Source organism: Setaria italica, chromosome I (genome assembly GCF_000263155.2).
Source record: "Setaria italica strain Yugu1 chromosome I, Setaria_italica_v2.0, whole genome shotgun sequence".
Taxonomy (NCBI): Eukaryota; Viridiplantae; Streptophyta; class Magnoliopsida; order Poales; family Poaceae; genus Setaria; species Setaria italica.
This window is the reverse complement of record NC_028450.1, coordinates 34,677,930-34,693,988: the sequence shown is the minus strand read 5'-3', so window position 1 is coordinate 34,693,988 and position 16,059 is coordinate 34,677,930. Positions and strand designations below refer to the sequence as shown.

Below are 16,059 nucleotides of genomic sequence, written 5' to 3'. Positions count from 1 at the left end.
TAGATATCCCGTGACTATTGTTCGCTCCCTTCCGCTCGCCCCACCTCCGCCTCCGCCCTTTGTCCTGCCGCCCCTGCCACCCTCTGCCCGCCCACCGTCGCCACCCCTCCTTCCGCCCGCCCATCGTCGCCGCGCCTCGCCACCCACCCCACCTCTGCCTCCGCCCTGCCACCCGCTGTTGCCGCCCCTCCCGCCGCCCATCCGTCGTCACCGCGCCCCGATGGCCATTGCCCACCGTCGCCGCTGCCGCCGCCGCTCCTTGCCTTAGGCACGAGGTGAGGGGCGAGCGGAGGGGGAGGAGAGGGGAGGCTGGGGAGGGAGGGAGGAGACTGGTGGAGGGGGAAGGAGAGGGAGCTAAGGGAGAGGGTGAGGGAGGCGGAGGAGCAGAGGCTGAGGGAGCTGAGCGGATGGATAAGGTGAGGGAGCGGCAGAGGATAATAATTAAGGCTAGCATCTCGAGGGAAGGGAGGGGCCCGGTGCAAACTTGTGCGAGGAAACCCTTTAGTACCGTGTGGAGGAAACCCTTTAGTACCGGGTGGAGGCTCCACCCGGTACTAATGTGATTGAGGGTCTTTAGTACCGGGTGGAAGGGGGGCACGGTGGTCTCCTCGGGACTATCCATTAAGCCTGGTACTAATGCTCACATTAGTACTAAGCTAAAATGCAACCGGTACTGAGCCTCGGGACGAAAAGCCATTTCTCTGGTAGTGGCAGTACCTGTGCCTCCTCGGCACGATCAACGGCACGGCGAGCGACCGCGTCCTGGCGGTCGAGCTTAACACCATCATGAACCCCGAGCTCCACGGCATCAACATCAATTAACCACGTCGGTGTCGACGTCAACAGCATGATTCCATAGCAGCCCCAGCCGGCCGGCTACTACGACGACACGGGCGACGGTGCATGGAGAGATTTGCAGATGAACAGCCGAAAGCCGATGCAAATCAGCGTAGGGACCCATCGGAAGCTCTGTGTAGCACTTGGAATCGACCGCTGCATCTGCTCACCGGCGGCAACGGCCTTGCTGGTACTGACATGCTTCCAGGGTTTTCAATTCCGGTTTAAAAAAAATTTCAGTCCCCTTGTGAAATTCCCAAAATTTCACGAATTTTCAATTCTTTTCAGTCAAAATTTATTGAATTTTGGAAATTTTGAAGATTCCGAACAGTTATTTTTTTTTGCACACAAACAATAATCACAATTTGATTCATAGTGAAGTGGTTGGGTTGGTTTTCATGAGCTCAGTGGATCCGAGTTCGAAGCGGATGTGTTGTGCACTTTTGTTTTTTATTTCGTATAAAGAAAGCGGACCTCATTTATTTATTTTATTTCGTATAAAGAAAGCGGATCCCATTTGTCAGCGAGAGAAAAATGCCATAAAAATTAAGCCTGAATCGAACCTTTATTTATTTTATTTCGTATAAAGAAAGCGGATCCCATTTGTCAGCGAGAGAAAAATGCCATAAAAATTAAGCCTGAATCGAACCTAGGACCTCTAAGGGGGAAAAGAGACATGACACTGCACCATAGCTTTCTTTTTGTTAAGTTGACCATGTAGAGGCTATATAAGTATATCGAAATTCAAAATTTCCGAAATAATTTGGCTGATACAATATTTTTTTCGTTCACCCTCGGAAAAGATGGAATTCCGAAAATTTCGGTAAAATTTCGCTGAAATTGTGAACCCGGCATGCTTCCGCTCGCCGGCGGCAATGGCCTCGGCGACGGCGGGTGCGCACAGGGGAGGTGCAGGCGGAAGCATTGTGTGGACATGTGCAGTGCGTCATCCTGCGCTACGAAGCTCGTGAGTTCTGTTTTGTGTTGATTTCTCGTAGTATGGGTCGATCCATGTGATCCATAGGGATGTATGGATCGGCTGCCGCTCCAAAAATGGATCGATCCATCGACACTCGTTTGCTGAATGGTTAACACGGAGCTCCAGTGGGGCTACCTTGGTTCGAGAAAATTGCATATTTGAGACTCCAATTGTCGCGCTTCGCAGTTTTGGGACTTCAATCGTCGACTTCGTAAAAATAGCCCTCCAAACGTTAAGACTCTTGATTTTTGACATTATGTGTATTTTCTTTCTTTTCTTATACATACACGTGTATTTGGCCAGACACCGTACGTAGGCCCTGATGTTCTTTTCTTCGTCGCCCTAACTCTTCGTCTGCCACCGCCTGTCCCTGTAAGAGATCTCCCGCGGTAACCTCCCGCCGTAGCCCTTCGTCTGCGTCTCCCGTGAACTCGGGATCTTGCGGCGGACCGAGCCTGACCGATCGACGCGTTTTCCTTCGGCACCATTTCCTTCGGCGCCAAGGGCCGGCCGGCCAATCTCCATAGTAAGTTTCTGCCTCCCGACACCAATATCCGACGGGCCAGGCTCCCGACGCCAATCTCCGTTGCTTCCCCTGGTCGATAACTTGACTAGTATGCAATTTTCTCATTCCAGGTGCTGAAAATATTTACATTCATGTGCATAAAGATAACTTACCAGCGTGGAGGCTCTATAATCAATTTTTGTCCAGCACTGCTGCTAGTCTGAACTTTGGAGTTGGGCTTCTAGTGCCGTGGTCACCGATGTTCAACCCAGTTGTACATAGATTCTGAAACTTTCTAGTGCTGTCTTCTGTTGGAGCGAGGCAGAATCTCCCTCCGCCATCCATGGAGCAAGCAAGCAGGTCTCCCTCACGGGCTAAAGTAGCGGCGGCCATCTTCCTCCGCCGGGGGCAGTCGTGGCGGGCGGCGCGCGACGGCGGGTAGGGGTAGCGGGCGGCGCGCGTCGGGGAGAAGAAACGACGGGAGACGATTACAGGACGTTTGGAATACAAGAGCAAAAGCATCATTTCAAGTCACAGATACAGGGAGGAATGCAAGAAAAAGGAAGAAAATACACGTAATGTCAAAAAATCAAGAGTCCAACGTTTGGAGGATTATTTTTACGAAGTTGACGTTTGGATTCCTAAAACTGCGAAGGGCGACGATTGGAATCCTAAATATGCAATTTTCTCCCTTGGTTCAACCATCCCCATCCTTAACTCCTATCCCCTTAACTATCAAATCGATCCAATTTATAACCTAATTATTAAAGAGTTTTTTCTTTCTCCCTGGTCAAGTTTTAGGTTCAAATTAGTAGTTGATATCAAAACATTATGTTACAAAATAACTAGATTATAATTAAACCTAAGGTAATTAACAAATGTATGAACACAATCTCAAAATTCCATTGAGATGCCCGAACAAAATTTAACCTAAAACTCAAATTCCATTGAGAGGAGAAAAGAAATTTTACTAAGGGGTTAATTAAGTAAATATAGTTTGAGGAGGTAAGACGAGTTGAAATTTGTATGTATGGTTGCAAACTTACAGAAAAGAAATTTTCATGGATAGATACAAACTTGTTACTAGGATTTTTTTCTATGCCATCTTCATGATGGTTGGAACTGTTGCACCACCGTCTCCCCTAATGTTTTTCATTAAATTATTTCAAGTGTACAAAGTAAATTATTATTAGGGTAGTAAAATATTTTTTCATCTTAAAATTATTACTAATGTTAATTGTATGAGTAATTATCTTTTGAATACCTGTTTAAGATATTTTAAAACAAAAAACAATTTACATATTTAGCCTAATAATTTATAAAATATCTACAGTAATTTTGAAAAAGAAGTAAACTTCTTTTTAACCTACTAAACCTTTCAACCATATAATATACTAATTTAACCTTTAAAACATTTGCAATAATTTCTATATACCTAGTTCAACAAATTTTGAAACCTAAATCCCCTTCTTGAATTCAAGTTCAACAATTTATTTAAAAAACACAGCAATAAGTTTGTAACGATACTTCACTAGGTAAGAATCTAGCATTGGATAAAGTTTTGTCCGTACTCCCCCTGTTTCAAAATTTAGGACATTTATAGGTATATAGATTTTGCTATATATGTATCTAGACATAACCCTACATTTATGTTCATAGCAAAATCTATCTATCTAGAAAAATCAAAATAAATTATATTTTGGAACGGGTGGAGTAGTTAGCAATCCCCTAACTTTACGGATTAATCGATCGTTTGCCGTCCTTATGACACGAGTGGCACACGATTTGCCATACTGGCTTTAATAAGTTTCAAACATGATATTTCAAGGGTGTTTGGATCCTGGAGCTAAAGTTTAGTGTGTGTCACATCGGATATTCGGATGCTAATTAGGAGGATTAAACCTGAGCTAATTACAAAACTGATTGTAGAACCCCTAGGCTAAATCGCGAGACGAATCTATTAAGCCTAATTAATTCATCATTAACAAATGTTTACTGTAGCACCATATTGTCAAATCATGGACTAATTAGGCTTAATAGATTTGTCTCGCGATTTAGCCTAGGGATTGTGAAATTGGTTTTGTAATTAGCCTATGTTTAATACTCCTAATTAGTGTCCAAACATTCGACGTGACAGGGACTAAAATTTAGCCCGGGGATCCAAACACCCCCGAATCTCTATGTTTTTCTTCTTAATGTTACTCTAACTGTCGTACCTTGGTACATACGTACCATCTGTCTTGGAGTATTAGAAAAGGCACATACATAATAGGAATAATCACAGGAGCAATTGGGCAAAATGATCACAGCTAGGATGCTATATGCATGTGTTGCGTGCATGCGAGAGCGACTATTCCAAGAGGTATACAGATAGGATGCTATGCATGTGCTGCATGGGGAACCACTCTGCATCCACGAGGACCAAATCATGTTGCCATGATTTGGACGCATAGCACGTTCGTTGGTATACTATATAGAGCTGGTAATTGTGCCCATATGTTCGCACTGGTACGTGCGAGTGTGCATCACCCTCCGATCCTGGCAATTATTGAGGAATTTTAAACTTGTGCAGACGGTCAGTAGATACTCCTATGGAAGCTGCTTTTAGTGCATGCATGAAGCACGCGCGTACTGTACTGTATGCTTCTTTAATATTTGCTGGTGGTCACAACTACAAAGCAGAACGCTTGCATGAATACTCTCGCAGATATACTCTCTGTATCTTCAATGAGTTGTACAGTACGCTATACTAATTCCATCTACGAGCCAATAATTTGGTAGGTGAGGCTAACTGAGCGCTAGAGAGGTTTGTAATAATCGCAGCAGAAAGTGAATTGCGCATCGTACTTCTCCACGCTTTTAGAAATCATCTCCAGAAGTTATTATCGATGATGGAATACAGTTCATCTGACGTTCAGTATATTTTTATGTTCAGTTGAAATACTATAGCACTTTATGGACTGGAATAATCAAAGATATTCACCTTTACTGGAATAATCAAAGATATTCACCTTTCTTTAAGTGCCTGGGTCTAGGTTTGATTCCTTTAATTTATTAGCTAGGAGGACACAAACGTAGGGCATAATATCCACTTAATTAGACAGGGAAACATCACAGAGTACTAGCTTTAGTTTTCTAATAAAGCAAAGCAAGAAGCATACATACTCCTTCCAGATGCACTCTAGCTAACTCCTTCCAGATGCAAAGCAGTATTAGTGCAACCCCTTTAGTTTGCCGCATTCAGTGTGTTTGCCCTTTTTCTCGCAAAATTCTCCGCCAGCAAATTATTCTTGTACGTTGCCAAGAACAAACATCCACCAATCATTGTCCGAACATATAAAAGAAGTAATGTATAAAGCGTGCGAACTCCGTCCCAAGCCTCTCTGTGGTATGCAGATTACAGAGTAAAAAGATAACCTGTCAGTAAGTGTACACACCTGATCCTCCCACACAACATATACTAGATCATACTAAGGGCCTGTTTGGATCCATGGACTAAATTTTAGTCTTGCACTTTTAGCTCAAAATTTAGCTCTTGGGATCCAAACAGGAGGGCTAAAAGTGACAAATAGCTAAACTTTGGGAGCTAAATTTTAGCCCCCAAAGAAGCCCTAAGGGGCTAAAAGTGCTCCCCAAGACCCCATTTCCACCCCTGCCCCCCTTTCCTCTCTCCTCTGCGTGGTCCCCCTGCCCCTCCCGCACTCCCTCTCTCCTCCAACGCCCGCCGACTCTACCCGATCCCGCCTCCTCCGCCCGGCCCCCCACCTCCAGTCGGCCCCGCCGCCTCCGCCCGGCCCCGCCTCCTTCGCCGGCCCCGCCACCTCCGCCTCGCCTCGCCACGCCAGCCCCGCCGTCTCCGCTCAGCCCCACGGCGCCGCCACCTCCTCCTCCGCCTCCGCCTTGCCCCCGCCACCGCCGGCCACCTCCTTCTCCGCCTCCAGATCTGGGGGGGGCCGCGGGAGAACGTGACGGCGGCACTGGTGCTCCTGTGCCGGCGGCTGGGCGCGCGCGGTGACACAGGTGATGGCCGTGCCTGGCATGGAGTGGGCCATCTGGGAACTGATGGGCACCGGGACGGAGCGCGCCTGGCGCAAGGCCGCGTCGCTTGGCAGGATATGCCGGTGGTGGGCCGCCGCCTCGGCAGCTGACGGCGAGCGCGGCAACGGGTGCCCCGCGGCCAGCGTCGTGCCGCCGGCCATGATGGTGTCATGATTGAGCCGCACGCTCCCGGCCATGATTTTTCCGCCGGGGAGGTGCGAAGGGAAGAGGAAAGAGAGAGGGAAAGGAGGAGGAAGCGTCGTGCCGCCGGCCATGATGGTGTCATGATTGAGCCGCACGCTCCCGGCCATGATTTTTTCCGCCGGGGAGGTGCGAAGGGAAGAGGAAAGAGAGAGGGAAAGGAGGAGGAGGGAGAGAGGGTTAAGAGAGGGCAAATCAGTTATTGTTTGATGAGGGACTAAAATTTAACCCATGGATCCAAACACCCTAGTAGAACTAAATTTTAAAGGCTAAATTTTAGGAGCTAAAGTTTAGCTCATGAACTAGTGAACCAAACACCACTTAAGCAGCGCCCGGCCGGAAGCTGACAGCTTAAAGAAAAAAGAGAAAGGAGAAACCTAACACTGCAGAAAGAAACAACGAACACGGTGTCAGTGCATGTCAACGACGACCGGTAGTCTCGAGCGCAGGCTCGCGCACGCAGCGCAGCCTTGCAGAGCGAGGACTAGCTCCTACGACCGGCCAGGCCAGCCGTCTGTGCCTGTCTGCCTGCCGCGGCAGGTTCGCAGAGCATCGCATGCATGCAAAAACCTGCCCGTGCTTTTGTTTCTACGCCCTCCATCCGCGAACTTTAATTATCTATCCACGCCGCCGTCGATGCGCCGTACGAGGTGCCGTCCGCTCCGGAGAGAGGGTAGGTAGGTGGTGGTGCTTCGGTTGCCGGTTGCCGACGATATCGAAGGGAGGCGGAGGAGAACGCACACAGGAAGGCCGGCCGGAAGGCGTGCGGGCTCCGATCCGGCCGGCCGGCCGGCAAGTGTCGCTGCCGAAGGTAGGAGGAGACCCGGACGCTGTCCGCTTTGTTGGTCGCCTTTGGGTTCCGTGATTGGACATGTGCTAGCCGCATGCACCGCGGCATCTAGAACAGGAGACATCGATCCCCATCCCGTCTCGATCGCACTGCTGTCACGGCCGGTCGTGCTCGCTCGATCACCCACGAACCAAGGAATCAATCTTTTGGCCGGATCAGTACTGCAATCGTGTGTTCTGTCTGTCTGTCCGTGTCGTCGCATGCAGCGCTCAGATCGATCAACTCGACCATCATGAGGTCTCGACACGGACATTGATGCATGCCACGCGCGGCATATGATAGCTGATTAGATGATAGACCATATGAGCTAGCTGCAGACAAGTGCAGATGAGCCCTACGGGGCGCACGAACGGCGGCATGAGTATGATGGCGCCGCCTCGCCACGCGCTGGTCGAAAAGGATGAAAAGGCTGTAAAGGGCTCCGGTCGTTCGGGCGCAAAGGCCTGCTGGTGGTGCTGGGAGACGAAATTGACTGTGCGCGCGCGGGTGGAGAGGGATGGGATGATTGATCTCCGTTTTCCCTCCTATTTGCTGAGAGAGTTCGAAAACGACGGCTCGGGCCGGTGGAACGAGTGGGCCCGTCGGCCCCGTCCCATATCGAGGCACCCATCGATGTGACAATGAGCATGGCCAGTTATCCGCAGGGCCCATCGGCAGGTCCGGTCGGCCCAGTGCTGCAGCGGAGCCCACCAGTTGCAGCCACCAGGCAGTGGGACCTGGGCGGCACGCAGCAGCGTGCTCGTCGCAGATTATCGCTGTGATGCCGAGGTGGTGGTGCAAGTGTAACTGGCGCCGGCAGCGCCTCTGCCTGCGTAGTAGCGTAGCAACGGTGACCCGTGGCCCGTGGGGTGGAGCCTGCCTGCCTGCTGGCGGACGCTCTCGGTGTTTGTTGCCATGAGGAGGAGACTGGAGACGACGTCGAACGACCCCATGCTAGCCACCACCGCCAGCTACATGAACAGGACTATTGAGCGATACATTTGGATGGCTCGAGGTGGCAGGACAGCCGCGCAGGCTTTGCCTGCCGCAGTAGAAGCGCGGGTGGGCGACAGGCGGCAGCGTTGTTAGCCCACCAATGCGTACTCATGCCGCGGGCGCGGTTAATTTCAGCATGCCTTCCTTGATACGGCTAGTAGCATAGTACCACCCCTGTAAAATTGATGGGCGAGAGGTCACTGAGAGTAGAACGTTAGGAATACCTCATCCGAGGGGCATGAGGCGACGATTATGATTTAGTAGTACATTGTATAGATTTTTTTTTGTGAACGGAACATCTTGAATTTATATGCTAATCGTTTTCTGAATCCCCTTGTTAAAAATTGTCCAAGAATCTTCGGACAAAAGAAGAACAAGATACAGGCGACAGTGTGCGAAACGAGTACTGTTTTTTTAAGCACACCGATCGAAACGAGTACTGATGAGGCCCATGACACATAAGCCGGGCCTTCACCTACCTACCACCAAGTCCATAGGGCGCCTTATGGTCTTTACATACGTATTGGGCCGAGCCTTTTTGCTGAAGATGGGCCGGACCTTTCGTTTTTCACACGGAAACCGATCGTCTTGCTAGGGTTTTTCTCCCTGCTCCCCCTGCCGCCCCAGCGCAGTATAACCAACCAGCCGCGCCGGCAAAATTCCTCCTCGACGGAGAACGCGAACTAACCAGCCACCGATCGCCCGCGCAGGACTTGGAGAGCAAGCAAGGCAAGCGCGCGGCCATGGACTCCTTCTCGTCGCCCTCGCTGTCGTCGTCAGGTTCCAGCCCCAACCCGGAGGCCGTCATGGAACAGATCAAGGCGCAGCTCGCCCAGGCTTACGCGCAGGAGTTTCTCGAGGTCAGATCTCTTCCAATCTTTTCTTCTCATGTTACCCCCCTTGCTGATGGCTGCTGCCAATATGTATGGATGGTTAGATTCTGCTTGCTGATTGCTGGATTGTCAGGATTCCTGACTTCGCATATGGCACCTTTACTTGTCGGGAGCAATTATTTAGGGCTCCTTTTGTTGCAATTGATTGGAAAGGTATTGAACTGGCGAACTGGTTGTTAGATTGGATAGATGGATTGCGCTTCAGAGTGCTTTAGCTACTATGGTTGCTCGGAAAAATACTGAATCCATGCCCCCATTATGAATGCAAGAAGAGAACTGAAGATTGTTAAGGGGAAAGCAGTATAGTCGTATAGAAGCTTTAAGTTTTAAGCAGTCAGCAGCTCGTTCGATATAAGTTTAGTAGCTAAGAGATTAGTTGGAGGTGATTTTATTGAATTGAAAACTTAATTGACAGGGTAACACAGTTTAATTTTTCTTCGTATAAGTTGGTTTAACCTTGTCTTAGGCATCATCTATAGATTTATAAGTTAATCTGAAGATGGTAAAGACATGCTTATGCGGTAGTGACTATTGATGGGAGCCAGAATCAGACTGGGAGCTGGTAATCGGACAGATAACTGTTGGGTTCCTGGTACAGTCCTGGTGAATTTTTCAGTTTCCTCTCATTTTCGTAGCAAATGTTAGACAACTTTCAACAAGGCAGCAGGTCAATAGCGTTGCGATTAAAACAAGGCCCAAAATAGCACTCACAATAGTCGTTTAGAAAAAAAAAAGTCTGTCTAGTCTGCCTTGGCACAAGGTGCCACCTACCATCTATTGTCTAAACTGCGTAGGCGGCTGCTGAGCCGACCTAGTTGCCACCTAGGCACTAGGTGCACAGCACCACCCTGCTTAGTAGATGCTTTTAAAACATGGCTAGAGCTGCATCTCTGTATTTCTTGTTTCCGGAGGTAATTAGCCAGTTACCGCCTTTTCTTGGAACCTTATTTTTGCACATAAAGATACAAGCTATTATATGATTAGCACTAAGCCTAAATCATTCATGACTGATGTGGCTACACGATCTGTAACTTTAAAACGTAATAATACCTTACGATCCATGCCCAGATACATGAATTGAAGTACACATTACTGCACCCAGTTGGCATCTGGTAAACTGGATTGATTTTCTTGACTAAATTCATTAGCTTACTTACCATTTGGATTACACATTTGAGCTTCATACTTTCAAGTGCTGCATTCATGTGCATGTTCTTGTCCTCCTTCACATATGTGATGTTCCACATTGTGATTGTTTTCTATACATGCTCTGCGTCAATGCACTGCTTCTTTCTTTGCCTGTGTGCCTCCGCTTTGTTTTAGAAAAGGGAGATTTCTTGGCTTATATTGAAAACCAGTAAGGAGTTTACAGCATCCTTTTGACATCCTTGGGTTACCAGTCAACTATACGAGTATTAGGGTGCGCTTGGTACCTTGGCCAGCCTAGCCTCGCCTCGCCAGCGCGAGCAAGGCTCGCCTTGCCAGCCCAGGCTAGCCAAAATCCCTCTCCCTCATAAGCAAGCAAAAAGCTTGCCATTGCAGACCTCAAGAAGAGCTTGCTCAGAAACCAAATGCAAGTTTTCTTGCCTATCTAGGCAAAGCAAGGTCCGGCTAGGGATCCAAGCACCCCCTTAGTAACAACCACTCATGAGCACAAAACAAAGACCGAACATATTTAGCTAGATGGTCACACATCAACAACACAAACTAAGAACCACTAGCATTCCTACTTCCAGAACTAGTAACCTGAAGAGGACCCGTCCTCGGTCTCAGAGTCAGATATATCAGTGTAGCATTTGCATGATGATCTTTTCCTTTCGATTTTTTGCCATATACACCCCATAGAACATAACATCAATCAGTTTGTTAGGAAATTTCTTTTCAGTTGATGTTTTGTTCTGTATCTTCCATTGCGAAACCTATAAATAAAAGCACACCCAAGGTTTATGAGATCCCAAATTAGTTTGGTAGCCAACTGTCCCACAAGTCAGCCCTCTACACCTGGTAACCATAGCCAAATGCATCTTTGAGTCTGTTTGCCTCTATCCATTTGATCTAAACTTGTTTTCCCTTTTTCTGTGGATGATTGTTCGTTGAGCTGTGTTTTAAATGGGGATGTAAGTTTTGTTGAGGTAGTACTTTCAATCTGAAAGGATGACATAAGAAGAAGCAAAGTTTGTATATTCTTGATGCTGTGTCATTATTACCTTTGGGGTCACAAGAGGGAAATGAAAGCTGTTTCGCTGCCTTCAAACATTCCCAACCCAGCAAACATCATGCCTGCTGTTCTTGATTTGTTGTACATAGGTAACTGAGGTTACACATGAATGGACAAAACGATGATTCTAGGAAATTGCCTGTCTATTTCACATGGTGCTACATTTATTTTCATAAGTTCGTAGAATGATGTTGACTGCCTCTACAGACTCTGTAGGAAACAATGGTTACACATGAAAAGACAAAAACGATGTATCTAGGAATTTCCTACCTATTTCACATGGTGCCAAATTTCTGTTTGTAAACTCATAGTGATGATGTTGATTTCTCTACAGACCGTGGGGAACAAGTGCTTTGAAAAGTGCGTGACCAAGCCAGGATCAAGCTTGAGTGGAAGCGAGAGCAGCTGCATATCACGTTGTGTTGACCGCTACATTGAGGCCACCGGTATTGTCAGCCGGGCCTTGTTCAGCTCCCAACGCTAGGAACACATGAAAGGAAGAATTTCAAATATCGCTCATGAGAATGATGTACCCTTGAGATTTTTGACTTGTCAGAATACATGACATTTGATGCTTGGTTGTACAAGCAGTGTTAGTCCTCTAAAGACTCCAGGTTCTTCTTGTAAGCCTTTCTGCTTTAGTAGAAGAAACAAGAGGCTCTATCAAGTGGCGCAGATGTTTAATTACGCTCATCATGTGGTTTGTTTCTCTGGCTTTCATGTTTCTTATGCCTGTCTGCTCTCAAAGCCATGGCGACCATACGCTGTGGCCTCTGGATCTCACATCTATACGCATAGCTGTAATTAGGTGGTACGGTGGATTTCCAAGCCAGGACATCAAACTTCCCTTGAGGCCTAGCGCCTCCAAACAGAATATCTTGCAACGATACCTTTGGAACTTCTCCATGCATAGAAGAACTTATCTGATAGTCATCGAGACACACAAACTTCTCGGCTACTTCGTTGGTGTATGACTGTTTGATAATTTCCAAAGGATCAGTTTGACTTCGGTGTGCATCATATTTGATAAGATTCCTCTTCTTGAATTCTCTCCGGACTTCCAATCCAAGTTCCAAAACTGAGGATTGAAATTTGATCTCACTAGTCCACCAAAGATGTTGGCGGCCTCGAAACTCCCATCCATCTCATCTGCTATCTCCATGCCAATTGATACCAGTTTCGGGTGTTTTGGCGCGTCCGTGCTCCCAAAAACGCAAGCCTCGAAGAAGTACCAATAAGCTTCTTGGCTCAGGGGTGTAAGAGCATCTCTAACAGATTGCTCATCTCTCACTACTAAAATACTTTCTCTCTTCATCTTCAATAGGTACTTTTGCATTTTTTGTGCCCACCACTGCAGCAGACTACCAAAATCCAATCTCCAATACCTTCACCAACGCGTGGGGTCCACACATTAGAGAGTTTACTTTTTTTCCCTCCTGTACCGACTCTTCCTCCTAGCTCCTCGCATCCCGCACCTCCCCTTCCTCTCATCTTCTTTTCTTCGCATCCACCGCCCCTTGCGGTCTTCTGCCAGTGGCGCCTATTCTCCGCGGCGGCGACCACCAACCCGCTCCTCCGGCAGTGGCAGCCCGCCCGCTACTCCTCCCCGCGCCGGCGATTACCCATCCGCTCCGTCGCCGGCGGGTCCGAAGCTCCACACCGCCCACGATCGGGGGCTACGGGCACCTCCCCTACATCAAGGGGAGAGGAGCTGAGATTTTGGCAATTGCTTAAAAGATTTTTGGTATTGGGAAAGAGATTGGTAGTCTATTGGAGCTCTCTCTCATCTCCAAAATCTTCTAAATGGTAGGTTTTTGGGTATTTGAGGTGAATATGAGCAATCTGCTGGAGATGCTCTAAGCTAAGAGGCTTTGTTATCCCGAAATTTGCAATCTTTTCGGACCGACTTGTGACTATGATTTTGGTGACGCATGGAGTGCGACTTTTGTAGGTGGAGTAAAATCCTCTCAATGAACTCTCCATGACAGTCTCATCCAGACCTTTCAAATTCCCCTCCCCATCTAGTTCAACAATGACAAGTACCCTCTCTTCGTCTATGACATGATGCCGATGCTTGACCCAAACCTGAAATTCCCAACCCCGAACTCTAAGCACCACAACCCCTTAGCACTAACCTCGCTAAAGAGCACACTAGGAGGTGGAGGAGAAGCTCCTGTGGCTTGGATTGGTAAGGGATGGTAGAGGTAAAATTTCAGTGTGGGGAGCCCAAGAAACACTCGCGCATGGTATATCAATTCCTTTTTTTTCATAAATAAGTGAAGAGTATCTTGGCCCCCTAAGTGGGTTTTAGTGAATTAATGACACAATCTTAAGTGTCTAATGAACTTTCAAGTGCATGAGAAGATTTAAGATGATTGGTGGACATGCAACACTTGTGGATGAAGAAGTGGCTTTATTCATGAGAAAGTTCAAAAATGTGATGAAGAAGAGTGGTTTCTTTGACAACAACAAGGACAAGAACAAAACCAAGAGAAAGTCAAAGAGGCCATGCTTTGGCTGTGCCAAGGAAGGTCACTTCATTGCGGATTGTCCGGAAGTCAAGATCAAGAAGAATGAATCCTCCAAGTTTGACAAGAGCAAGTATAAGAAGAAAAATGTTAGTGAAGCTCACTTGGGTCAGCAATGGGATTCCAATAAAGAAAGCTCGGACTCTAATGAAGAAGTGGGATTGACCACAATGGCTATTGGAGTATCAACCTCCTAGTCATCCTTATTTGAAGATCTCACCGATGATGAAGATTACGTCAGCTATACTTGCTTCATGGCTCGAAGCCCAAAGGTAGACTCCAAACCACCTATTGATGATGATGATATAAATAGTGATGATGAAAGAATGATAAAAGGCTTAGGAAAACAGGCTTCTAAAAGAATAATGAAACTAATGATGGAACTAGAAGATAGGGATGAGACTCTCGAGGTGCAAGAAAAGCTCCTTAGACTTGAGCAAGAGAAAACCATTGCTCTTGAGAATTCCCTTGAAAATGAAAAGAAGGGTTTCAAGATGCAAGAGGACTTGCTCAAAGCTAAAATGGAGAAAGTTCTTAGCCTTGAAATATCTCTTGTTAAAGAGAATATGAAAGTGGAAGAATTAACTAAAGAACTCTCCTTAGCTGAGGACACTAGTGCTAGTCTTAGGAATGAAAAGGTTAAGCTTCAAGAGAACTTCACACGTTTAAAAGCTAATCACATTGCACTTGAAGTTCAACTTGGCACTCTTAAGAAAGACACTTCATCTAACTCTAATGATACATCCATATCTTCTAGTGCCTCTACTAGTAATGGTTGTGCTAGATGTTATAAAATTGATATGAATGCTTGTGCTACTAACCTTGCCGAGATGTGTGCCATGAAAAAGAGATTGCTAGATTCTCAAACTCACTTCTCAATGAGGAGAAGAGTACCACAAAAAGGGGTGAGTTTGAAAATCACACCAAGGCATTTCGCTCAAGCTATATGAAGAAGTTTGGCTTTGAGAATGAAAAGGGTCTAAGTAAGAATGAACAAGGCACATGTGACCCAATTCCATTCACAAGGCACAACTATGTCAAAAGCATGGCAACACAAGTTGTTGGTAAACAACTTGAGTACAACAAGCCCGTCAAGTTTGTCACATCACAAGAAGTGCAACCCAAGGTGCAAGCTCAACAAATGAAGGCAAAGGTAACTCAACCAAGGCAAGTGAAGCCTATGGTTGTACAAGCTAAGAAGCTGTGGCGGATCCACTTCGGATCTACTTGATTAAACATGATGTAGCCGCATAATACGCGACGCTCATGCCTAAGCTGAGTAAACACGAAGTGCCGTCGGATTTCTTCCGATTTAACCACTTAAACAGGACCATTTTAGCAGACCCACACGAAGGTGAGCGGTTCTAGAGAATACAACAAGTCCACCGAGTTAACAACTTATTCACTTATTTTGATTAGGAAAAATAAACATCAGAGTTTTACAAGGTTTTCCAGAAAGACAACAGAAAGTAAAACCACTAGCGGAAGCAAAATGTCGGGGTCGGACATCCCTGGTGAGGCCAGCTGGGACATCACTGATCCCTCTCCTCACCGTCCGAGGAGGGATCCCACTCGACCGTCCAACCCGGAGGGAGCTGGGGCGGCCAAGTGCCAGCGGGAGAAGGGTCGGGAGCAGCAACTTCACCTGAAAAACAGGAGCCACAACAAGGCTGAGTTACTAAGCTCAACAAGACTTAACCAACAGGAGTAAAGCTACTCCACACTTCTAGATATGCAAGGCTTTTTGGTTGAGAGTTTAGTTTGCCCAAAAGCACTAAATAAAACCTTATCTTCAAGTTTTAGCTCAAGTTCTAAGTTCATTATCCGGTCTAGGTTTTGCAACTATGCCAAACAATCATAGAACCAACCAAGGTAGGTGTATATATATATATATATATATTTACTCAGGGTGACATAGCGATCAAGCAATCTCAAACTGTGAGAGACAGACGAATCGATTCGAGTTCTTTAACCATGCATGGTGAACCTAACCTCACGACATCCGCGCACCCGGAGGTCGCTTCCTGTGTCGGCC

At 47.0% G+C, this 16,059-nt stretch overlaps 1 protein-coding gene across 1 annotated transcript; it reads left to right on the top strand.

Annotated features, from left to right (window-relative positions):
- Positions 1–8,993: 8,993 nt before the first annotated feature.
- Positions 8,994–12,205, top strand: LOC101763153 (mitochondrial import inner membrane translocase subunit Tim13). Its single transcript, XM_004953405.2, has 2 exons — positions 8,994–9,245; positions 11,831–12,205. Exons 1-2 carry the CDS (start codon positions 9,129–9,131, stop codon positions 11,978–11,980), a joined length of 267 nt encoding a protein of 88 aa, XP_004953462.1. The 5' UTR covers positions 8,994–9,128; the 3' UTR covers positions 11,981–12,205.
- Positions 12,206–16,059: the final 3,854 nt, after the last annotated feature.